The sequence below is a fragment of the Pelophylax lessonae genome, assembly GCF_965119305.1.
Source record: "Pelophylax lessonae genome assembly, chromosome: 5".
Classification (NCBI taxonomy): domain Eukaryota; kingdom Metazoa; phylum Chordata; class Amphibia; order Anura; family Ranidae; genus Pelophylax; species Pelophylax lessonae.
The window spans coordinates 63,369,241-63,395,130 of record NC_138772.1 but is presented as its reverse complement, the minus strand read 5'-3'; the positions used below and the strand labels follow the sequence as shown (position 1 = coordinate 63,395,130).

Genomic DNA, 25,890 nt, shown 5'->3' with positions numbered 1-25,890 from the left:
GATTTGAATTATAAGAAGTAGCAGTAAAGCTCAGCCATCATGTAAGTGTGCATATACAGTAGAGGCTGCACATGTACGCAAATGTGACTGCCCCTATTTATAGTTTTATAATGGGATCTACAGTGTTCAACATTTTCAACCCTACATTTTGGAAGCCCGAATTGGTGGTAATTGCTAAGCCAGGGAAGAACACCACAGTATGTTGTAAGTACAGGACAATTTTCCAAACCAATATTAACATTAGGATTTACACCAAAAATACTATTAAGTGGGCTTCACCACAGGCCAAGATTTCTGCCTGTGCCTAAAAGGCTGGTGCCTTATGTAGCAAACTCTCATATAATTCAGGCAAGAGTCAAACACAAATGATGGCCCTGTATCATAATCCCACAGCCAGGATCCGAGCAAATGGCCTGCTCTCTGATCCCATTGGTATTAACAATGGGACTCAGCAAGGCTGTCCCTTATCCCCACTGCTCTATGTCTTATGCCTGGTACACAAAATCAGAAAATCCGATGGCAAAAATCGCTTTCGGAGTGATCAACAATAATCTGATCGTTAGTACGTAGCTTTTGGAGCCGATCACAACAATTTATCTAACAATATCCAAAGGGATAAGCACAAAAAATGTTCTCAGACAATACTAGAATGAGCGATTTTTTCAGTACAGTATTCGTCCGAAAAAAATCAGAAGACCAAGACTACCCAAATGAAAGAATACATTACAATACAACACATTGCATCACTTCCGAAGTTGTATTCTGTCATAGGAGAATTTTCGTAACTTTAGTAACCTCTTTATTTTTGATAAGAGACTAACATACAACAAAAAACAGTAGATCATTCATCCAATATTCTCATAGTGTGTATGAGGCTTTAGTTACAGGGTATTTAATTATCTGTTTATGGAACAATCCAGAGGTACGTGGCCTTGAGGCTGGTGGCTGACAATAGAAGATGTCTATAAAGTATATGCTGAAGATCATCTGCTATACGTTACCTTTCTTACCGCATCTATATACAGTCAGTGTACAGCAGGTTTTGTTGAAATTATGAGTAAGCTGTGTAAAAGTAAAAATATGAGCAATACCACATTGAAAATAAAGCCCCGTACACACGTACCGAATGTCGGCCGAACGATCGGCCGTCTTTTGTCCGGTGCTGTCCTGTCGGTTGAAAAGTGCTAAAGACTGCACACGAATTTTGTCGGCCAACAACAGCCGACTGCAGAAGTGATGTCATGTGATGGTTAACTTTCGGTGTGTTTTTTCTTCTCTGAGCATGCCCAGTCTTGCTCATCTGCTGTTTGTCGGCCGAATTCTGTACTGACTGGCGAACAATCGGCCGTTCTGGTGGCGGCCAACAAAAATTTTAGAGCCTGCACACCTGATTCTGTTCGGCCGAAAAGTTGCAGTCGATTGTCGGAAGCATCATACTAACAAGCCGACAATAGGCCGATCGTTCGGCGGCCGAATATTTACGGCCGACAATCGCTACGTTTGTACGGGCCTTAACTCTACTAGTCAGCTTATCAGACCAGGAGCGTTTAGAGCAGACAAACCTGAACAAAGAGTCCATCAAAAAATGGAGTGTGGCGCATTCAAACTAGTCAAAGAACCGTATGGGTTAAGAGAAGACTTTCTGAGAAAATTCAAAGTCAGTTATGATCAAACCAAAGCATTTACCATTTGTCTGTCCACACAATTCTAATCCCTTTTTGCAAGACACTTTTCTATTCAAAGGGCAAGTACCTTGGGTTTTATATTCCCAAAAATCTCTTTAGCTAAAATAAACTATCTACCTCTTCAACAAACTACTTTTTATTGTGTCTCCCCTCATACGCTTCTTCTCATATTTATAGTCAACATTGTTCAAATAGATATTTTACTAAAATTACTGTACCTTTTTAAAGCTGAACCAAACCCTTCTTCTTTGCATCCATACACAAATACTGACCAGACTTAAAGGGCAAGGGGGATTCGTTCTTCCAAATATATAAATCTGTACTTATTGCAGCTGTTCTTACCAGAATAGTTCACTGGTTTTATAATAGACGGGACTCGCTGCTCTCTGAATACACTGATCAGCGGCTACATTGGCAAAAGTTTTCTAGCATGTCCCTTTGACAGAAGTCTATCAAAAATTCAATTTTTGTCAAGCAGGAATGGCCACACACTGATCAAAATGCGTCCAGTCCCAGCTGAACCGGCTAAATTTCAATCTGTTAATGGCTAGATTTAGTAACTTGCAGTAAGAACAAGAACTGCACAGGCACCAGGATTTTCATAATTATATTATCTCTGAGCCAGCATCTAGGGCAGGCTATATATTATACAATTTGATTTCCTTCAACCATGGGTCCCCCAGTGCTATTGTGTCCTGCTGGTGGGGAGCCTTCCCACAGGCAGAATACAGTGATCACTGTTAGCCACTATAGCCGCCGGCAGTGATCAGGCAAAAAAACAGACCAACTGTTTGTACTGTTGTCAATCGGTGGATCGACTTCAGTGCAACCAGCCTGCCCATAGATGGATCGAAATTTGCTGAATTGGCTGAATTTTGATCCATCTATGGCCTCAGTTCAGAAAGTAGATTGTGATCCTTGATAATGGCTGAACAAAGATGACTCCATCCTTATGTAGTGAAATAGAAAAAGGCATTGCCAGGCGGAGTACTGTAGCCTTGGTGAGAGGTAACAAATACCTGAAAGTGTTATACATTTGTATTGCATAACATGTATGTGCTTAATATAAAAGCATACCTGATGCAATGCCCACTTTAGAATACATTAATTAGACTATTTGCATCAAGCTATTCTTTTTTTACCTATCTATAAAAAACCTTTAATAAGTCTACATTGTTATATGTTTAACTGTATGAAAACTTTATACTTTCTTTACAGTGATGTCTCAAAAATAAATGATGGTATTGGTGAGCAGCTTGCCATGCTGTTTCAGTACGCTGCTACTGTCCTGACAGGTTTTGTTATTGGGTTTGTGAAGGGATGGAAGCTAACACTGGTGGTTTTGGCAATCAGTCCACTTTTGGGTCTATCAGCAGGTCTGTGGTCAAAGGTAAGACATATCTGTCAATATAACCTGAGAGGTGACTAATTCTGATATCAAAATGCCAAAAAGGGAGCATTTTCTGCACCCGCTAAGTCCTCTTTCCCAACCACTAGGTTCCAAAAAGTGCACTGAGCCAGATGGTCCCCAGTGGGCCCCCAGGCAATCCAATCTTCGCAGGATAGGTAGAGTGGAGCATGTACAACATGATGACCATTTTTATCCAGCGTCTGTATGAACTAGCACTTACAGTTGCAGTGATGTGAGATTTTCAAGCAATGTAATTTATAGTGCACATTCACATTGTACACTGTGAAAAGTGTCCTAAAAAAATTAAAGGAGCATCCTATATCACATGAATAGTTGAGATCCAAAATATTGCAAGGTTCTGTTTACTGCTGCAGAGTTTGGCTAATGAATTCTGCCTCCAATGGTGAATTTAGCCGAGCAGAGCATACGCCACCATTGAAGATCCCACTTGCAGCCCACATAATAGCCTTGCACTCTAGTACACACACAGCTCACTATCTAGTATCTGCGTCACCACTAATATCTGAAATTAATGCAGCCATAGAAGCCTATGTGGCTGCTGTGGGTCCCCAAAGGCAGAGGCGAACAAGTACATGTTTGAAAGGGGTCTGTAAAATTGTTGGTTCGTGGCTTAAGAAGTAACAGGCTTTTCAGCACATTGATCCACTCACCAAAACCAGCTCAAGAGAGCCAGGGAAAAGTGACAGGTTCTCTTGCTATCTCACCCACTCATTCTTACCTTTACTATATTCAGAACCCTCCATTAAAGCCATGGTTCTAAACCCTGTGTAAGCTCCTTAATGACCAGTATCAGAACTGAATCTGTCCCCCACATAAAAAAAAAGTGTTTAGACCTGGCAATTGGCCAAAGGCCAACAGCCTGGCAATAGGTTAGCTAAGAAATGTATCAAAGAGGAAGCACAATGAAAGTATAGGTGGAAGGGAAGTGGATTATAGATAGAATGTATCACATTGTCCTCAAAGGACAAAGTGACAAATTCTCCTTAGCAACACAGACACATCTCATTTCCTACACTTTGTTAAATACTACTTCCTTTTGTAGAAGAAATAGTGATCACGTGTTATTCTTCGTGTAAAAATGTATATATTCAGATCCTGGCAGCATTTACCAATAAAGAGCTAGAAGCCTACGCCAAAGCTGGAGCGGTGGCAGAGGAAGTCTTGGCAGCAATCCGGACAGTCATAGCCTTTGGTGGACAAAATAGAGAAATTGAAAGGTAAAGATAAAGCTTCTTGTTTTCTATTTTTGCTGTATATAACGTTATACCCAGAACACTTCCCAAAAAGCCTCAATACAAATCTTTTTTTTCTAATACATTTTATAGGGGGGACTAGACCCAAATTCTTTTGTCAGTACGCTGAGATACCCTGAGGGCTTGAATCAGTAAACTGCTTATTTCTCTTGCTGACTCTGATAGTAAGATCCCCGCACTTGAGTTCTCAACTTTATCCAATGGATATGGGATTACTCTCTCTATTGGATTTCTCATAATGGACATTAAAGGAAAATCTACTATCATTGCATGATCGTGTTGGACTGTCTGATTAAATAATTTTCCATCTTTACAGGTATGAAAAGAATTTGGAAGATGCCAAGATCATCGGAATCAAAAAGGCAATCACAAGTAATGTGTCAATTGGATTTGCATACCTAACCATATACTCAGCATATGGGCTGGCATTTTGGTATGGGACCACCCTGGTTATCCATGAATCCTTCAGCACCGGAGATATATTAACGGTACGACGAAGGTTTTATCACACATCTTTGGTAATGTTAAAACGAATACCGCAATCTGCATGCTCCTACCAGAAAAGTCCTTTCTGTCTCTTGACAATCTCTTGGTCTCACTTTGTTACTAAGACCACAATCGTCCTAACTTTGGAATAGGCCCAGCCCCAAAGAAGCTAAGATTCATCCTTCTGCAATCCCCCTATCTATTCAGAGTTCTGTTATGTAAGTCACTGATGACTTCTAATTAGATAGGGAAACAATGAATGGATGGATCTTAGTTCCAAAAGCAGGGCTTAGGGTGAAAGAATTACTCATTAGGTTAAAGCGGAAGTAAACCCATAGATTTAACAGTTGAAAAAACAGTTACATTCCCTGTACGTGTGGAAAAGTAACTGTTGCATTGTGTAAAAGCAAGAAGGATTTATGGGACTTTAATTGAGGACAGTCGGACATAGAAATATTCTTTATTTAATACCATGGATAATATAATACAAAACAACATTGTAGCATTAATGGATACAGGGATCAGACACACAGTAAATACAGCAATATATAAGACATCCAAAGTAAATACAATTTTTTCTAGGACCAAAAATGGATCACTCAAGAAAACAATGGGTCAAATATGATACATGCTCTGTGTGCTCACGATATTTTAAATATATTACAGTTAGATGAAACATGAGTAATTGTACGCTCGACGCGTTTCATGGACCTCCGTCCATTCATCAGGAGCTTGAAAATTTATCTAAGAATGAGAATATAAATTATATTGATATAATAGTGTATGGGCTATAATGAGAAATATTCATGGATTGGACACTACCTTAAGTCGTGTCATATATCCAGGAGCCATCCAGTCTGAAACGGTAAGATCAAAGCCGGTCACAGGGAATGCCTGACCCGGGGCTGAGGCATGGATCACAACTGGCAACACAAGGGCGAACAAGGAGGAAAGGACCATGATGGAATATGAATAAACCAATAGAGAGGCTTCAAGGATATAAATCCAGGAAATGATGATAAAGGCACTTGGGGAGCATATACAGTCTGAAAAGATATTTATAAAAGTTTTTTGCATAAATCTTTAAAATGAATCTACTGAGAAGGAACTGTCTCAAAAATATATCTATAAATAAATAGAGTGTGTAGGGTCAGACGAATGAGCCCAAAGAGAAGTGCCTATAGATAATCATCATAAAGTCTTGAATCTAAAAAAGAAAAAGAAAAGGTTGTAAATGCATATGGTCAGAGCAATAGTCCAGAGAGGAATATCTAAAATTGGAACACCGAAAATGATGTGTGGAGGGAAAATAAATTGGGTGCATATTGGGAATGTACGTGAAAAAAATATCCGAAATGAGAAAGTGAAGTGCAATAGGACCCTCAGAGTTAATTCGAAGAATACAACAACCACCAAAAGAAAAAAAAACAAAAAAAAAACTGTAATATATTTAAAATATCGTGAGCACACAGAGCATGTATCATATTTGACCCATTGTTTTCTTGAGTGATCCATTTTTGGTCCTAGAAAAAATTGTATTTACTTTGGATGTCTTATATATTGCTGTATTTACTGTGTGTCTGATCCCTGTATCCATTAATGCTACAATGTTGTTTTATATTATATTATCCATGGTATTAAATAAAGAATATTTCTATGTCCAACTGTCCTCAATTAAAGTCCCATAAATCCTTCTTGCTTTTACACATTTACACTAAGGGATGGAGGCTTTTGGACAACTGTGGGAAAAACCATACAAACTACTTTCCTTGTATACATTGGGGTGGAAGACACCCGTTCTTTGGTTTGCCACAGTACTTTAATTAATTATCTTTTGAGGAACATATAATTATCATATCTTTTATATTATATATACTCTTTTAGTAACTAGTTTTGGTTTATAATTCAGATATGACATTTATATAAACCATTTTTGAGCCTTCCATATCCAGTCTGGATCTGTTGGATTAGAGCCTTTACAGGTTTCCTGACCGGGGCTGCGATGGGAGTTTTGGGACTTTAAATGAAGCACACAGCTATAAAGTGATGAAAAATCAATGTAAAATATGTTCATTTGTACACATACGCATATTGAGTTGTTTCAAAATACAATAAATAAATAGTATTGCTCATTAATAGCACATAGTACATATATATATATATACATACACTAAGACAGGAATGGACAAACTACGGCCCAGCGGACCTTTTAATTCAGCCCGTGGCGCGCGCAGTGTTCCCCAACCCCCGGGCCACGGACCGGTACCGTGGATCCAACAGTACCGGGCCACCCGAGGAACTTCGGCAGTGGCGGCCGGGTGCGCACAGAGCAGTGCGTCCCGAGCCCGCCCATTGTGTGACAATAGCGAATGAAAATTTGCTATTGTCACACGGATCCTCCTCCTGGCCAATCAGGAAGCGGGTCCTCCCGCTTCCTGATTGGCCGAAAGGCAAACCCCATGCCATTGGCCAAGGAGGAGGCGGGAGGACTGAGGACTCGAGGAGACGTCGGGGTCATGTGAAAGAAGAAGATAGGAGCACCCTACATTTCTGGCACATCAACAGTTATTTTTCAGTACCCACAGTGTATTTAAAGGGATACAACATGGGCAAATGTACATAATCTCCAGAGATGCATATTTTTATTTTTGCCTTGACATATAATAATTTTTATATTTTTTGATTTCAGGTGTTTTTTTCAGTAACATTTGCTGCCTTTAGCTTTGGTCATGCTGCCCCCAATATAGAAGCTTTTTCTACATCAAGAGGAGCAGCTTACAGTGTATTCAAAATTATTGATAATGTAAGTAAGGTCCCTGACAGTTCCTAATAAAAACTATTATTATTAATTTTAAGCTAGACTTACAGCTGTAATCGCAGCAAAAGGTGGCGCTACAAAGTATTAACTTAAGGGGGCTGAATAATTTTGCACGCCCAATTTTTCAGTTTTTTATTTGTTAACAAAGTTTGAAATATCCAATAAATTTCATTCCACTTCATGATTGTGTCCCACTTGTTGTTGATTCTTCACAAAAAATGACAGTTTTATATCTTTATGTTTGAAGCCTGAAATGTGGCAAAAGGTCGCAAAGTTCAAGGGGGCCGAATACTTTTGCAAGGCGCTGTACCTGCCCAAAGTCATGTATATTATGTTTTAAGTTGGCCATACATGGCTCCCGCTGAATTGGATGACATTTGAGTCATAGATAGCCCCTATCAGATGCAGTCGCTGTTTGGTGTTCAAGCAGCCAAGTTGTCATAACTGCTTAACTACAATAGCCAGCACTAGAGATTCCTCTATCCATGCTGTTTATTGTGGATGGAGGAGTCCAATGGATTTCTCTCGTTCAGCCTGCAGGTTGGACAAAAGAAATCAATGTGTTCATATCTAGCTTTACTGCCCCGCATCGAAGTACATACTGTATCTATGGCTTCCCTATTGCTTAGACCCAAGAGGATTTATTGATCTAGATTTAGGATATTCTCTTTTACAAAAGAATAGTATTGCAAAAAACAAAATTCTACAAATTCAACAATGCGATGGTTACATCAAATATAAACACTGGCTTGTCGTCTACTAGGACCCCCAGGTCCTTTTCCATCTTATATTCCCCCAGAGGTTCTCCCCCTAGTGAGTAACCTACGTTTCTATTTCTGGCACCCAAATGCATTACCTTACATTTTTCAACATTAAACCTCATTTGCCATGTAGATGCCCACCCCATTATTTTGTTCAGGTCTTCTTGTAAGGTTTACTTACACGTTGGATTTGTAGTTCTCTCCCAAGTGAGCCCCCATGTGTAGCACCACTCCCAAGGGAGCCGCTTGGTAATTTTAGGTTTTCTGTTCTGCACCATTGCACACCTGATTAAATAGATTCACTGCAAACACAAATGCAGAAGACACCAAAAGGAATAATAGAGATTGCAAGATAATGTTTTACTAGAGATTACTAAATCAACAAAAATGACAAAAATGTAAACTGTGGGTATTCCCTATATTGCAAGGTTTAGCATTAAACACAGATTATACAGATATTCAATTAGATAGCGGTGAGTGAGAGCCAACAGGCCTTAAGAGAGCCCATGACCCCAGGTACAAGATGGGGGTGAAAATATCTTTTGTGTCAGTCAGCTCCTTTTAAACCTTGATGCCAGAGGTGAAAACAAATAATAAAATACAATATCTGAGGCCTTGGTAAGAGTTCCCCTTTAAGACCAACCGGTGCTGCATGTTGAACAATTTTAACGGTAACAGATTCTGTAGGTTAATTCCTTTATGTGGAGGATTCCTTGATGTAAGGGTGTCCAAGTTCTTCAACTAGCTTTGAAGCAGCCCAAGGAAATTGCTGTACAATGGCGACCAGCAAAGATGGATAGAATTAACAAAGTGTTTCCCAGTGAAAGACCTCTGATGTAGAGAAATGGTGGGGAGAAAGGTGTCTGCATGCAGTGTCTCTGAATGTAATGTTAAAAGTGGGCTTCTGCCCTCTCACCAATCCTGGGGATACCAAGGCTCATTGTGATAGGATGCCCCAGAACAGGCTCTTAAAGGATCTGCAATCAGATGAAGGATTCCCGACTGGCAACCTGATGATCCAGGGATTCAGCGTTGTCTGCGTGGGTGTGCAAGGAGGTAGCCCCAAGGTGCCACACCACTGTTGAGGTGCTTATGGGGGTAGATCTGCTCCCAGTGATGGAGCTTGCTGTCAGGAAGGGCCACCACTCTGTCCAGGGTGTCGTGCCCGCACACAAACAGGCAAGAGGGATAACCTCATAGTCCTGTAGCTGGTGGATCCTGCATCTCCTCCACACAGTCCTCTCTCTCTCACCTCTGTCTTCTGTAGCCCCTGGCCCCATGGTCCTCTCTCTTCCTTCTCTGGGTCCCAGCCCCCTCCTTCTGGCCCAGCCTGCTGCTCACTCACATGGGATTTGTATTTCTCTCCCAGCTGGTCTGAATGGAAGGATCCTGCCTGCAGCATACAAGTCCAAGCATTCTTAGCATGGCTGTATAATATCTGTGTCCATTAAACATCAAAGCACTGCCATGTGGCCAAAAGGAGAAATTGCCTAGCTAATAATTTTACATTATAGTTTATGTGGTTTTTATCACATAGTTCAGGAACAGTGTGCCTGGTACACATATAACCACCAATGTTCCCTTTAAGCTGCGTGCATGCGCCGACGCGCAGTCTAATTGCAGGTCCCGCGCAGCACAAATTCAGACTGCGGAGCCGCAGACGACGCAAAGGTAACCGGGTCACGGTTTTATTGTGGCGGCCGGGCAGCAGAGCAGTGCGCCCCGAGCCTGCCCATTGTGTGACAATAGCGAATGAAAAAATTGCTATTGTCACACAGATCCTCCTCCTGGCCAATCAGGGAGCGGGTCCTCCGCTTCCTGATTGGCCGAAAGGAAAACCCCATGCCATTGGCCGAGGAGGAGGCAGGAGGACTGAGGAGACGCGGGGACGCTGGGACTGAAGAGAAGCTGCCGTGAGGTAAGTGCACGAGTCTCGCGGCCCGGGGGGGGGGGTCTCGCGGGGGGAATGCTGGCATCTCTGCATTGATTGGGGGCAATGCTGTGGGCACTCTGCAACAAATTACCTACCTGTTAATATGAAAAGTTATGCAGCTCCCACCCGCCGTCCAGTCATGCCGCGCCTCCTGCCCTCTGCTTGGTGTTGAAGGATTCTAAAGATTGGGGGAGCGCTGTAATCTGACGAGGATAATGATATTATGGAGGCATTCATGTAAAGTGGATCATGATAAAAGGAAAGGCGGGGGGGGGGGCTCTTATGAGAATTGAGAGCTATTATTTGAAGAGAACTGGAATGTAATATGGGGGACTGTGATGTGAAGGAGGGACCAAAGACACTGCTGTAAAGGGAAGATTCTGTATGTAAAAGGGGGGCTGTGATGTAAAGGGGGCTGAAGACACAGAAGGGGGGCTGTGATGCAAACAGGGGGTGCCTTGGTGTAAAGGGGGGAGGGGGAACTGCAATGTAAAAGGAGGTGTTGTGGTGTAAAGAGGGGGGGACTGCAATGTAAAAGAGGGCACTGTGGTGTAAGGGGAGGCTGTGATGTAAAGGGGGGGGGGGGACTGTGATGTAAAGGGGGCACTCTGCATTGATTGGGGGCAATGCTGTGGGCACTCTGCATTGATTGGGGGCAATGCTGTGGGCACTCTGCATTTTGTATGGACACTGTGGATGAAATTGCTCAGTCTAAAGGTTTGCGCTCAGAAATTTTTTTATTTGCTCAGCACAGTAAAAAATTTGAGGGAACATTGATAACCACTCCAGTTTTTTTGTAGGCACCAGACTTAGACATACACACCAACACTTCGGCCCGCCTTAAACTAAGCACAGCTACTTAAATGAAACCTTTCTGTAAGATGACCTTAGGTCCCACACCTTACTTGATGTGTAGATTTTTGATGATGCCCTGTATCCAGGCTCTCAGTCTTCTTATGCACAATATAATATGTACTGCCATTATCCCTGTCTGATATCATAAATGGGTCCTATACTGTTTTCTTATTTCTGCTCACCCCTGTAAATAGAGAGTGCAAGGTACTGCTACAATGAGGACCTAGCTAGGGGGCACTGTCAGGCAGGGTGCCAATCTGGAACTGTTTCTTGCAGTCAGGTCAGCAATGCATAGATAGTTATGTCACACCTGGCAGAACTGTCTGTGCCACAGTCTGTGTTGCAAGCTATGCAAAACTCTGAATACGTCATGGGTTCCCTGTATGGGAGGAATTTGCATTATCCTTCAGTGTTATCCAAAAATATTATCTCTTTCAGGAACCAAAGATCGACAGCTTTTCTACAGTAGGACATAAACCTGACAAGATAAAAGGAGATATTGAGTTCAGAAGTGTGAAATTTACGTATCCTTCCAGACCTAATGTCCAGGTCAGCAATTGTATTCAATTTATAAATGGTCACATGGCATAACTAAACCATTTAGCACTAATTTCAGCTCTGTTCCTGGCAGGTTTTGAAAGGGTTGAACTTGAAGATCCAAAGTGGCCAGTCTGTGGCCTTAGTTGGGAGTAGTGGTTGCGGTAAAAGTACCACTGTCCAGCTCATTCAGAGGTTCTACGATCCGGAGGAAGGCACGGTAAGTGCAGCTTTAAGTTTCCCTTTCCCATCATCTTTTAGGCCAATTCACATCTATAAAGAAAAATAATTGCATTGTTGCCAGAGATCCATATTGTCCTATGCACTCTGTTTATATATACTGTATGTAGCCTGTTAAAAAAAATTACATGGGTTCATTTTCTTCCCACTGCATACTAAGGCCCCTTTCACACATACGGTTCGTTCAGTTCATCAGTTCAGTCACATCAAAATGTATCAGTTTTTTCATCCGTTATTCATCCATTTTTTCATCCGTTTTTCATCAGTTGTGATCCGTTTTTCATCCATTGTCATCCGTTTTCATCCGTTTTTCATCCGTTGTCATCCGTTTTTCGCCTGATCCGTTTTTTTGACGGATGAAAAATAGGGCATTCATCCGTTCAAAAAAACGGACATTGATGGAAGCGAATGAAAACGGATGTTAACTGATGATCATCCGTTTTTACATAGAGATGCATTGATGTCCATTTTTCATCCATCAACGGATAGATGAAAAACGGACAAACGGACCGTATGTGTGAAAGGGGCCTATGGGGGAAATTTACTAAAACTTGCGCAGCTGTTCATAGTAACCAATCCGCTTCTTCCTTCAGCTTGTTCAATTTAGCTTTGACAATAAAACCTAGAAGCTGATTGTTTACTAAGCACAGCTGCACTAGATTCTGTGTGCACCAGTTTTAGTAAATCTCCCCCTAAATGTCATCCAGTTAGGGTTTAGAACTTCTTTAAAATTGGGTGTTGATGCAAAGGTGTCATTTGTGCCAGAAAATATACGTACACTGGCGATGGGCGATTAGACTGCGTTTGCTTTGCGTTGGCCTAACATATGCACACTTTGTCCTGGGACAGTTTAAAGAAAATTCAACCCAAATAAAAATACAAGTGCACAACTTCCTAGTATTTGAGCAGACATACTGTATTGAAAAAAATTAGTGTTTATTTGTTTCAAATTTTAAAAACTATCAGCTGTCCCCCACATTAAACTTCCACACACTGACTAAGGGCAACAGAGACAGCAGCCTTTTATAGCGTGTGGGCTTCAACTTTGTTAAAACCCATCAGTGGCCAAAGTCTTGGACCTGCAGGCCCAAGACATTGGCCAATGACAAGTATTTGCAAAGCATTATGGCACGTTCTCGCTGAACTTCCCTAAAATTTAATCCAAGCGTCCAAAGTTCAGTCCAAGGTTAAGTTCAGATGGAATTCTCAGCTCATCCGTAAAAGTGACTTAGTGTGCCCTAATGCAATTGTAGCGGACCCCTGAAACCCCCTAGGGCCTAGTGATGACCCTCAGAGGCAGAGAGGGCCTACATACCTCCTGTGGGTGTGGATTGTCAGGCATGGTGGGTTGTGATGCAGGTAAAAGAAACGATGGGCGCCAGTCACTTTTATGCTGAAGTAACAAAATAGTTTATTTCTTCTCAACAGGACAAGAATAAACTGGGGGAGAGAGGGGTAGGGCTCAGGACACCCTTGAAGGACAGTCAATTTGGCAGACTCCGATTACAAAAAGACAGGTACTCAGACAGCGGTACAGGATAACAGACCTTGAGATTCATTCAGTATCCATAAAGCTTCAGATTGATCTGGGAGGCAACTCCTCTCCACCAGATTCAATCTCTTTTGTGGTCTGTACTGGCTGGACAGCTGTCTTTCATATGAAACAGGCAGGTACCTCACACAGGTTACTGGATGTCTGTGGATGTTCTTTTCCATGTGGGTCGCTGGCTCTCCTCAGCAGAATCCCAGGCATGTGACCAGGCCCCAGGCTTCAGGCCTAGCCAGCAGCAGCACAGCAGCACACACCCTCCCCGAAGGGGGTCCGGGCGGGAAGAGAACGATTATTGGACCTCCCCTCAGTGAAATAGTGTCTCCCAGAATGCCACAGCAACACTGTAATTGGCTGAGAGAGACATGGATATTAACAGTTTGTTTAACTGTAATTCTCACTCTAGTGTCAGAGGCAACAGTGCCACCTACTGACGGAAGGGAGAAACGCAGTCAAACCAGATTAAGAGGAAGTCCAATTTACCACAGTATAAAAAAAATAGCCAAGCTAGTTACTGCCCAGCAAACTAAATTTCAATAGCAACCCTGCATTAAGACAAGGGTGCTACACAATGTAATACAAATGCCACCCCATAGTCATGTGAATGTACTCAAAGACTGAACATGATTCATAATTCTGTTAGGCAACAGTAATATTGCTAATTATTATAAATCTTTATAAACAAACATTTTTTGTAGATCTCAATTGATGGACAAGATATTCGCAACCTCAACACTAGGTATCTACGTGAACTAATTGGTGTGGTGAGCCAGGAACCAGTTCTCTTTGACACTACAATTGCAGAGAATATACGCTATGGCCGAGATGATGTCACAATGATAGAAATTGAACAGGCCACCAAAGAAGCCAATGCCTACAATTTCATCATGGAATTACCGGATGTAAGTAAAATCTGCTTCGTTATTTCTCTACCAAACTACAGCTGGAAGGCTGTTGAAAGAGAAATCATTTAAATACAGTATGTTAACATTGAGTGAACTGGCCACGTCTACCACATATACTGTAAATTAATAAAAAAAACTGTACCTGCATTTGTCTTCAAATCAGTTTCTCTGGGCCTGAGAAGGACCTAGGGTCAGGCTGTATGCAGGGCTTCAAATACTCACAATTTTTTTTTTTAATAGTGTAAAATATGTTTGAATCCTATGTAAAGTTGTTTTTTTAATGCGTGTCCTGTTTGGATGTTTTACACTTACCTCTTTTCAGAGACACAACAGAAAGTGAGAAGAAATCTCTCCAGATGAGGGGGAATTCTTTCTTAGAAAATTGTCAGGAAATAGATGTCTCCATTGGAAGATTTCCCCTCACTTCCTGCTTCGGTAACAGCATACTTGCCAACTGTCCCGTTTTTTCCCGGGACAGTCCTGGGAAATGGGAGCCTGCCCCGGGTAATTTACATTGTCCCGGCAATGTACTTATTTACACTTTGCACTTACTTAGCGCCGGTTCACATAGGAGCGACGCTACTTTCAGGGGCGACCTCCGAGATCGCGGTGCGAGCAGCGCGCCGCGACCTCGGAGCGGCCGCCACGGACTTCATAACATTGAAGTCTATGGCGGTCGCCTCCTGGTCGCCCCAAAGAAGCTCCGGACCCTTTTTCTAGGTCGGGGCGACTTGTGTCGCTCCTATTAGAACGGGTCCGCAGCTTTCCTATGGGAGGCGACCTGTGAGGCGACCAGGTCGCCCCAGTGTGAACCGGTGTACTTATTTACACTTTTCACTTTATTTATATTTACATATTCCATTTTTTGTATGGTCACACCTGAGCACATTTGACACTTTAGAATTGCAGGGAATTGTGATGAGAATTTTAAACTTTAGGCAGAAGTAGTGCAGCTGAATGGGAGAATTATTCCAGCTCTGCTACTTTGGCCTCAAGTTTGAAATTCCCTTTTCAATTTCCTATAATTCTCTCTTTATTGAGTAGACCCTATAATCTGATAAGTAGGCGGAGATTAATTATGTGGAGTGGGCGGAGCTTCAGGGAAGTGGGTGTGGTAAGTAATTGATAGCTGTGCTGCAAAGTGTCCCTGGAATTTTTTTTCAAATGTTGGCAACTATGTAACAACAGTATGATTTCAGACTTCCCATCACTTTCTGTCCCAAAAAGAAGAGTCACTAGGACCTATAGAGAGAGTGAGTCTCCCCATCAGGTACATGGACAGCAATATAAATTCTTCATCATTCGTGGTGCCCGCAGTGTGGGAGTAAGATAGGGATGGAGCACCCCATGGTTAGGGAGAGAGTAGAAGTAACATTACGGAGAGGAACCTATCGAGAAGGGAAAGCATAGGCTTCCTTTTACAGGGCGCACCCTCTGTCAGATTCCTGGAACAATTTCAGTAGTGTATGACCTGCAACGTATTTGGTGCCATTGCTGTAAATTCACAATACAGACAAAGTTTAAAGAGGAGCTCCAGTCTGCAAAAAAATAATTAAAAGTCTACAGCTACAAATACTGTCAGCGTGGGGAAGGAGGAGGTGCTGGAAATGCTTGGAGTTCCCTATGGTGATTTTACCCAGAAGTGGGAAGGGGTACCTGTCAAAACCAGACACCTACTCCCCCCTACCCTTTAAAAAGTGCCAAATGTGGCAGTGGAGGGGGGTAGGGTGTGAACAAGCAGAGTTTCCCCCTTTGGATGGAGCTCCGCTTTAAGCATCCACATTGGTTTACTCAATTTGTGGGTACACTCATTAGGCCCCTTCTTACATGCCTACCCTTATACAGTAAACTCCAGCCAGAACCTAGAACTCACTGGAGTTTAAATGGGCCCCTAACTACCAGGGGCCCTAATCTGGACTAATGGTATGTCCCTGCCGGTTTGTTACAGGGTCCTTTTTCACTTCAGGGGACCACTTAACTACTTACTGTGTTTATTTCTAGAAATTTGACACTTTTGTGGGGGAGAGAGGAACACAACTGAGCGGAGGTCAGAAGCAGAGGATTGCCATTGCACGGGCGCTGGTCCGCAACCCTAAAATTCTTCTTCTAGATGAGGCCACCTCCGCTCTGGACACAGAGAGTGAAGCCATCGTCCAGGCAGCCCTGGATAAGGTAACTATGTGTCCCTATAAATATGGAATTAGACACATATGTCAGTTGTCCATGACAAATCTCATTACGACTGAGATGGAAAAAAAAAATTACCATAGATACAAATATCTAAAATAATTAGATATAATATTACTATAGATGCAAATATCTAACAAATATTTAACTTTGTAAAAAATGTTAATGCCTCATCTTGTTTTCACTGATACAGACTCTTAACCACTTAAGCCCCGGAAGATTTTACCCCCTTCCTGACCAGGGCCTATTTTGCGATTCGGCACTGCGTGACTTTAACGGACAATTGCGCGGTCGTGTGACGCTATACCTAAACTAATTTGACGTCCTTTTTTTCCCACAAACAGAGCTTTTCTATTTGATCACCTGTGCGATTTTTTGATCATGCGCTATAAACAAAAAAAGAGTGTCAATTTTGCAAAAATAACAATATTTTTCACATTTTTTTATATGAAATTCCCCCCCCCCCAAAAATGTAAAAATCTAAATTTTTTAACATTTTGGGCCAATATTTTTTTTTTACCATATGTTTGGTAACAAAAATAGCAAAAAGCATATTTTGATTGGTTTGTGCAAAAGTTATTGCGTTTACTAACAAAGGGAAAGATATTTGTCATTTTTTTTTTTTGAACGCATAATGGCGGCGGTCTGCGATTTTTTTGCGGGACTGCGACATTGCGGCGGACAGATCGGACCCTTGACTGACATTTTTGACACTTTTGGGGTTACCAGTGACATTACTACAGTAATTAGTGCTATACATATGCACTGTTACTGTAAAAATGACACTGGCAGTGAAGGAGTTAACTTTATTGGAGAGGGAGGGGTTAAGTGTGTCCCTAGGGGCGTGTTTATAACTGTGATTGGCTGTGGCTACTGGTGTAAGAACAGAGATCAAAGGTCCTACATAGTAGAACCGTATGATCTCCATTCTTACACAGGGGAGAATGACAGGCGGCTTTGTTTATATAAGCCGCCTGCCTTTCTTCCGGTGTAACGGAAGATCGCGAGTGCCCGGCGGACATCGGGTCCGCCGGGCACACGCACGGGGGGGTCTGTGACTGCGCGGGAGTGGGAGCGCGCCTCCGGCGGCGCGCGCTCGCTCCCTAGAGCCTCACAGGCTAGCGATGTAGCCCTACGTCGCTTTGCCTGTGAGGGGCTGACTGCCGACGTAAATAGTCGTGCGGCGGTCGGCAAGCGGTTAAAGCAGAGCTAAACCTTCTGGGTGGGGGCGTTGCTGGAGACTGCTACCCCCTATTTAGTTGGAGGATGGGAACAAGATACCCCTGACATTAGCCATGTAGGTTGGAACCTGGAGAGAAGAGGGCCTTGTGGGCCCAGACCCACAGAAACTCCATGTTAGGACCCACTGTAGGGGAACTCACAAAAAAGAGTATGGGAAGATGGCTTGAGTTGGTGGCACTTATGTGTTTTGCACTACTAATCAGAAAATGTGAAGTTTGGAATCTGTTGTACCAAGTTTTTCACATGACGTTTCATGGTAAATTGCTGAAAGGCTACTTGGGTGGACATTCCTTTATTTGTGGTGGTGGGCTTAAGGCCTGGAGCATGCGAGTTACAATATAGGTTACAATATGGCTGTTCCCATACAGGTGAAGTGCTACCACCGAAGGAGCCACTGTAGATTAGACAGTTCCTTTCCCAAAACAGTGCAAGGAAGCAAGGGACACAGCAACAGTCCATGTGCTCTGGCTTTTTTAAACAGTCTAGGGGTTGTCTTATTTTTTTTTTTTTTTTTAATTTATAGCTTGTAGCGCTTGGGATGGAATCTGGGGTGACATGGGATACTCCTAAATTAAATCTAATGCTAGCAGAGGACACTTCTTACTTGACAGCAGTAGCATTGGTAAAGACAGACTTGAAAAGTCGACAGTTCACAGCTGGGGACCATGAAACAATATGAGCACAAATAAGGGTAGACTTGAGTAGCCCACAGCTCACGGTTGGGGATCATGAAATAATAGAAGCAAAGACAGAAGCTTTACTCACTGGATCCCTGGACCCAGACAGACCATAGGTGCAACTTCTTGCTGCAAAGTAGTCCAACCAGTAATCAGTCCAAAGGGCTCCAGGGCCAAGCACTCCCCCCCCCCCCCCCCACCCTCTCTCAGCTCATAGATCCATTCACTCAGAGGGGAAAAAGACAATATCCTCAGGGCTCCAGGCTATTTAACAAAAGCCCAGCCACAATCTGGGCACACCTCCCCAGCAGTGGCGGCTGGTGCTCAAAATTTTTGGGGGGGCGCAAAAAGAAAAATGTAATCGGTATTGCTTCGCGTCAAAAAACGCAGTAAAAAATTGCGTGACTTTGAAGTCATGGTACAGGCATGGCACAGGTGATGGTACAGGAGATGGTATAGGCATGTCACAGATATGGTATAAGCATGTCACAGGTCATGGTACAGGAGATGGTACATGCCCCCTTTCAATGCAGAGACCAGCGTACATGCCCCCTTTCAATGCAGAGACCAGCGTGCGTGCCCCCTTCAATGCAATGAACACTGTGCTATGCCCCCTTCAATGCAATAAACACTGTGCTGTGCCCCCACAATGCAGAGTTCAGCGTGCATGCCCCCTTCAATGCAACTGTGCTGTGCCCCCTTCAATGCAATGAACATTGTGCTGTGCCCCCTTCAATGCAATGAATACTGTGCTATGCCCCCTTCAATGCAATAAACACTGTGCTGTGCCCCCTTCAATGCAATAAACACTGTGCTGTGCCCCCTTCAATGCAATGAACACTGTGCTATGCCCCCTTCAATGCAATAAACACTGTGCTGTGCCCCCACAATGCAATGAACACTGTGCTGTGCCCCCTTCAATGCAATAAACACTGTGCTGTACCCACTTCAATGCAATAAACACTGTGCTGTGCCCCCTTCAATGCAATGAACAATGTGCTGTGCCCCCTTCAATGCAATAAACACTGTTCTGTGCCCCCTTCAATGCAATGAACACTGTGCTGTGCCCCAACAATGCAGAGTTCAGCGTGCATGCCCCCTTCAATGCAATAAACACTGTGCTGTGCCCCCTTCAATGCAATAAACACTGTGCTGGGCCCCCTTCAATGCAATAAACAATGTGCTGTGCCCCCTTCAATGCAATAAACATTGTTCTGTGCCCCCTTCAATGCAATGAACACTGTGCTGTGCCCCAACAATGCAGAGTTCAGCGTGCATGCCCCCTTCAATGCAATAAACACTGTGCTGTGCCCCCTTCAATGCAATAAACACTGTGCTGGGCCCCCTTCAATGCAATAAACACTGTGCTGTGCCCCCTTCAATGCAATAAACACTGTTCTGTGCCCCCTTCAATGCAATGAACACTGTGCTATGCCCCCTTCAATGCAATAAACACTGTGCTGTGCCCCCTTCAATGCAATAAACACTGTGCTGTGCCCCCTTCAATGCAATAAACACTGTGCTGTGCCCCCTTCAATGCAATAAACACTGTGCTGTGCCCCCTTCAATGCAATAAACACTGTGCTGTGCCCCCTTCAATGCAATGAACACTGTGCTATGCCCCCTTCAATGCAATGAACACTGTGCTGTGCCCCCTTCAATGCAATAAACACTGTGCTGTGCCCCCTTCAATGCAATTAATTCTGTGCTGTGCCCCAACAATGCAGAGTTCAGCGTGCATGCCCCCTTCAATGCAACTGTGCTGTGCTCCCACAATGCAATGAACAATGTGCTGTGCTCCCTTCAATGCAATGAACACTGTGCTATGCCCCCTTCAATGCAATAAACACTGTGCTGTGCCCCCTTCAATGCAATAAACACTGTGCTGTGCCCCCTTCAATGCAATAAACACTGTGCTGTGCCCCCTTCAATGCAATAAACACTGTGCTGTGCCCCCTTCAATGCAATGAACACTGTGCTATGCCCCCTTCAATGCAATAAACACTGTGCTGTGCCCCCTTCAATGCAATGAACACTGTGCTGTGCCCCCACAATGCAATGAACACTGTGCTGTGCCCCCTTCAATGCAATAAACACTGTGCTGTGCCCCCTTCAATGCAATAAACACTGTGCTGTGCCCCCTTCAATGCAATGAACACTGTGCTGTGCCCCCTTCAATGCAATGAACTCTGTGCTGTGCCCCAACAATGCAGAGTTCAGCGTGCATGCCCCCTTCAATGCAACTGTGCTGTGCCCCCTTCAATGCAATGAACACTGTGCTATGCCCCCTTCAATGCAATAAACACTGTGCTGTGCCCCCTTCAATGCAATGAACACTGTGCTGTGCCCCCACAATGCAATGAACACTGTGCTGTGCCCCCTTCAATGCAATAAACACTGTGCTGTGCCCCCTTCAATGCAATAAACACTGTGCTGTGCCCCCTTCAATGCAATGAACACTGTGCTGTGCCCCCACAATGCAGAGTTCAGCGTGCATGCCCCCTTCAATGCAACTGTGCTGTGCCCCCTTCAATGCAATGAACAATGTGCTGTGCCCCCTTCAATGCAATGAACACTGTGCTATGCCCCCTTCAATGCAATAAACACTGTGCTGTGCCCCCTTCAATGCAATAAACACTGTGCTGTGCCCCCTTCAATGCAATAAACACTGTGCTGTGCCCCCTTCAATGCAATGAACACTGTGCTATGCCCCCTTCAATGCAATAAACACTGTGCTGTGCCCCCTTCAATGCAATAAACACTGTGCTGTGCCCCCTTCAATGCAATAAACACTGTGCTGTGCCCCCTTCAATGCAATGAACACTGTGATATGCCCCCTTCAATGCAATAAACACTGTGCTGTGCCCCCTTCAATGCAATGAACACTGTGCTGTGCCCCCACAATGCAATGAACACTGTGCTGTGCCCCCTTCAATGCAATAAACACTGTGCTGTGCCCCCTTCAATGCAATAAACACTGTGCTGTGCCCCCTTCAATGCAACGAACACTGTGCCATGCCCCCTTCAATGCAATGAACTCTGTGCTGTGCCCCAACAATGCAGAGTTCAGCGTGCATGCCCCCTTCAATGCAACTGTGCTGTGCCCCCTTCAATGCAATGAACACTGTGCTGTGCCCCCACAATGCAGAGTTCAGCGTGCCTGCCCCCTTCAATGCAACTGTGCTGTGCCCCCTTCAATGCAATGAACAATGTGCTGTGCCCCCTTCAATGCAATAAACAATGTGCTGTGCCCCCTTCAATGCAGAGTTCAGCGTGCATGCCCCTTTCAATGCAGAGCGCCACAGCATTGTCCCCCAATAATTGCAGAGCGCCACAGCATTGTCCCCAATGATTGCAGAGTGCGCCACAGCATTGTACCCCAATGATTGCAGAGTGCGCCACAGCATTGTACCCCAATGATTGCAGAGTGCGCCACAGCATTGTACCCCAATGATTGCAAAGAGCCACAGCATTGTCCCCCAATCACTGCAGAGTGCCACAGCATTGTCCCCCAATGATTGCAGAGCGCCACAGCATTGTTCCCCAATGATTGCAGAGCGCCACAGCATTGTCCCCCAATAATTGCAGAGCGCCACAGCATTGTCCCCCAATGATTGCAGAGCGCCACAGCATTGTCCCCCAATGATTGCAGAGCGCCACAGCATTGTCCCCCAATAATTGCAGAGCGCCACAGCATTGTCCCCCAATAATTGCAAAGCGCCACAGCATTGTCCCCCAATAATTGCAGAGCGCCACAGGATTGTCCCCCAATGATTGCAGAGCGCCCACAGCGTTGTACCCCAATGGTTGCAGAGCGCCACAGCATTGTACCCCAATGATTGCAGAGCGCCACAGCATTGTACCCCAATCACTGCAGAGTGCCACAGCATTGTCCCCCAATGATTGCAGAGCGCCACAGCATTGTCCCCCAATAATTGCAGAGCGCCACAGCATTGTCCCCCAATGATTGCAGAGCGCCACAGCATTGTCCCCCAATGATTGCAGAGCGCCACAGCATTGTCCCCCAATGATTGCAGAGCGCCACAGCATTGTCCCCCAATGATTGCAGAGCGCCACAGCATTGTACCCCAATGATTGCAGAGCGCCACAGCATTGTACCCCAATGATTGCAGAGCGCCACAGCATTGTCCCCCAATGATTGCAGAGCGCCACAGCATTGTCCCCCAATGATTGCAGAGCGCCACAGCATTGTACCCCAATCACTGCAGAGTGCCACAGCATTGTACCCCAATGATTGCAGAGCGCCACAGCATTGTCCCCCAATAATTGCAGAGCGCCACAGCATTGTCCCCCAATGATTGCAGAGCGCCACAGCATTGTCCCCCAATGATTGCAGAGCGCCACAGCATTGTACCCCAATGATTGCAGAGCGCCACAGCATTGTCCCCCAATGATTGCAGAGCGCCACAGCATTGTCCCCCAATGATTGCAGAGCGCCCACAGCGTTGTACCCCAATGATTGCAGAGCGCCACAGCATTGCCCCCCAATAACTGCAGAGCGCCACAGCATTGTCCTCCAATTATTGCAGAGTGCCCACAGCATTGTACCCCAATTATTGCAGAGTGCCAGCATTGTACCCCAATTATTGCAGAGCGCCACAGCATTGTCCCCCAATGATTGCAGAGTGCCAGCATTGTACCCCAATTATTGCAGAGCGCCACAGCATTGTCCCCCAATGATTGCAGAGTGCCAGCATTGTCCCCCAATGATTGCAGAGTGCCAGCATTGTACCCCAATGATTGCAGAGTGCCACAGCATTGTCCCCCAATGATTGCAGAGTGCCAGCAGTGTACCCCAATCGATGCAGAGTGCAGTGTGCGTGCTCCCTTCAAACTTACCTGGCGGCGGCGCGGCTCAGCTTCTTCCTCCTCTTCTGCGGCGGGTCCTTCTCCCTCGTCTCGCGGCGGGAACCGGCGGGCGGCCTCTCCTCTTCTCTGAGCGGCGGTGACGGTGAGTGATTGACGCACGCACCGGCACCGCCCCCATTCGACGTCAGCGATATCCTGGATGATGATTGGTCCAGGCTGGAGACTGGACCAATCACAGCCAGGATATCACGAAGGTGGGGGTGGCCAAGCGCTGTTTCCTGCGCCCAGGTTACGCCCCCAGAAGGCAGCCAATCGGCGCCTCTTCTGGGTCGTAACCCCCACCCCCCCTTTAGCCACCACATTGGCCGGCGAACCGATTTTTTTTTTTTCCGAACTTTATTGTTCTTTTTGTCTTTTTTTTTTTTTTTTTCTTCTTTTTTTTTAGGGGGGGCGGCACCCTGGCGCCCCCTATGCACGGGCCGCCACTGCTCCCCAGGGATTGGCTAGTACCTGCTTAATATTCAGGCTTGTCATTTGAATTCTCCCTCCCTACATTCCAGAAACCTCTTCTAGAGGCAGTGGGAAGCAATCAGTCTCTTAGCCTGTGAAGCTCTGAACAGACCAGACCAAACTATCACTGCACCTATGTTTACAGCAGAAGCCAAAAACTAAGTTTGCCTAGCAGCCTAACTAATGCTTCATTTCCGCTGAGTGGTACGGTATGGTTCGGAACGGTACACCTTGCGTTTCCACTGCCAATAGTACCCTTTCATGATAGGCGTGGTGTAGCAGGAAAGCTGTGATAGACGATTCTCTGTCAACCAATCAAAGTTCTGCAGAGTGTAGCTCCACCCTGTTGGTACGGCACTAATGTGCTTGGTACCCCAACGAAAGGGTCCCAAAAAAGTGGTACAGTACGGTTCGGAATTAGGGTACCATTCACAATGGAAACGGCATAAATAGCCTACCGTACCGAACCGAACCGTACCAGAAAGCTCAGTGGAAACGAGCCATTAGAGGGTGCTACACAGATGTGTGCGTTCTCTAGCTCTATTCTTGAGCATAAAGTATAGGGTAGGGGAGGCATCCTTGTGCCAGCTTGGTGGGAGCTGACAGTGAATCTGGACTGCCAACAAGCTACCATCTTAAACATATTACACGAGTGTCTCTATTTCCAAGCCGGTTTACACATCTCAAGTTCCTGTACACCTCATAAGTATAAATTTGAAGAGAGCTGAAGTCTGGTAACAATCCTTCACAATACTTTATTTGGTAAAAGATAAGCGAACATTCAAATAAACCCAGCAAACTCTAATGCTTTTCAGTCGAAGCTTTTAGGCTTCGGCTGAAATGCATTAGCATTCTATTGGGTTTATTTGGATGCCCCAGATCGCTTTTATTTTACCCAAATAAAGTGTTGTGAAGTATTTTTATCGGACTGCAGCTGTCTCTTCAAATTTAAAGTATAACAAAACTTTTTTTTTCAGTTTTGGATAGAATGCAGAGAGATTAAAACTTGTCAGGTTTTATTGCTGTCTGTGCCCCCGTTAGGAAGATTCACCCTCTCTATTTGTCCTGTTTTCTGTTATCTTTGAAAGTGAAATTAAAAGAAAATCCCAAATTTTGGGTTGTCCCCAGAAAAGTAATAGAGGGGAAATCTTCCAATGGGGACACTATTTCTGGTAACCTGGGAGTCCCCAAGGAATTCCCTAATCTAAAGGGATTTCCTCTCACTTCCTGTTTGGTTATGGGACAGGAAGTGAAGGGAAATCTCCACAATGGGACAGAGATGGGGAAAAAAAAATCTCACAGTAGTTATTACCCTCCCTTGCTCTATCCAAAATGAAAAAAAAAAAAACTATTTTACCTATGGTTCTATTTTAAGCTGTCATCTTAGCCTAGGTTTGATGTGCAGTTGCCAAGATGCTGCAAAAGTGATCAATTATGACATCAGCCAGATTGGAAAATTTACAAAAATCTATTTTGTTAAAGTGATTGTAATGTCTCGTTTTTTTTTCTATAAAAATAACAAACATGTTATACTTACCTCCTATGTGCAGTTGGTTCTGCACAGAGCAGCCCCGATCCTCCTATTCTCGGGTCCCTCTTTGCTGCTCCTGTCGGGTGCCCCCACAGCAAGCAGCTTACTATGGGGGCACCCGAGCCGAGCTGCAGCTCTGTGTGTCCATTCATACATGGAGCTGCCACTCTGCCCCGCCCCCTCTCTTTCCTGATTGGCTAACTGACTTTGATTGACAGCAAAGGGAGCTAATGGCACTGCTGCTGTGTCTTAGCCAATCAGGAGGGAGAGTCCTGGATGGCTGAGGGACTCGTGGACATTGCTGGATAGAGATGGGGCTCATTTAAGTATTAGGTTGTGCCTTTACAACTCTTTTAAGACAGTCTGGGAAAGCAGCAGAGGTTATCCCATGATACATGAGGGGCATTCCTCACTAGGACCCCATTCTTTATGCACTTGCCGCCGATCACCTGTGCCTGT

General features: G+C 44.5%; 1 protein-coding gene across 1 annotated transcript in view; it reads left to right on the top strand.

Moving 5' to 3' along the window:
* Positions 1-25,890, top strand: part of LOC309556300 (ATP-dependent translocase ABCB1-like) — an 80,397-nt gene that overhangs the window by 17,646 nt on the left and 36,861 nt on the right. Inside the window, exons 7-14 of the mRNA XM_082258741.1 lie at positions 2,904-3,075; positions 4,210-4,334; positions 4,687-4,858; positions 7,546-7,659; positions 11,662-11,772; positions 11,855-11,980; positions 14,248-14,451; positions 16,456-16,626. Of these exons, the coding sequence (XP_082114867.1) occupies positions 2,904-3,075; positions 4,210-4,334; positions 4,687-4,858; positions 7,546-7,659; positions 11,662-11,772; positions 11,855-11,980; positions 14,248-14,451; positions 16,456-16,626 (1,195 nt within the window). The remainder of the gene's footprint in view (positions 1-2,903; positions 3,076-4,209; positions 4,335-4,686; positions 4,859-7,545; positions 7,660-11,661; positions 11,773-11,854; positions 11,981-14,247; positions 14,452-16,455; positions 16,627-25,890) is intronic.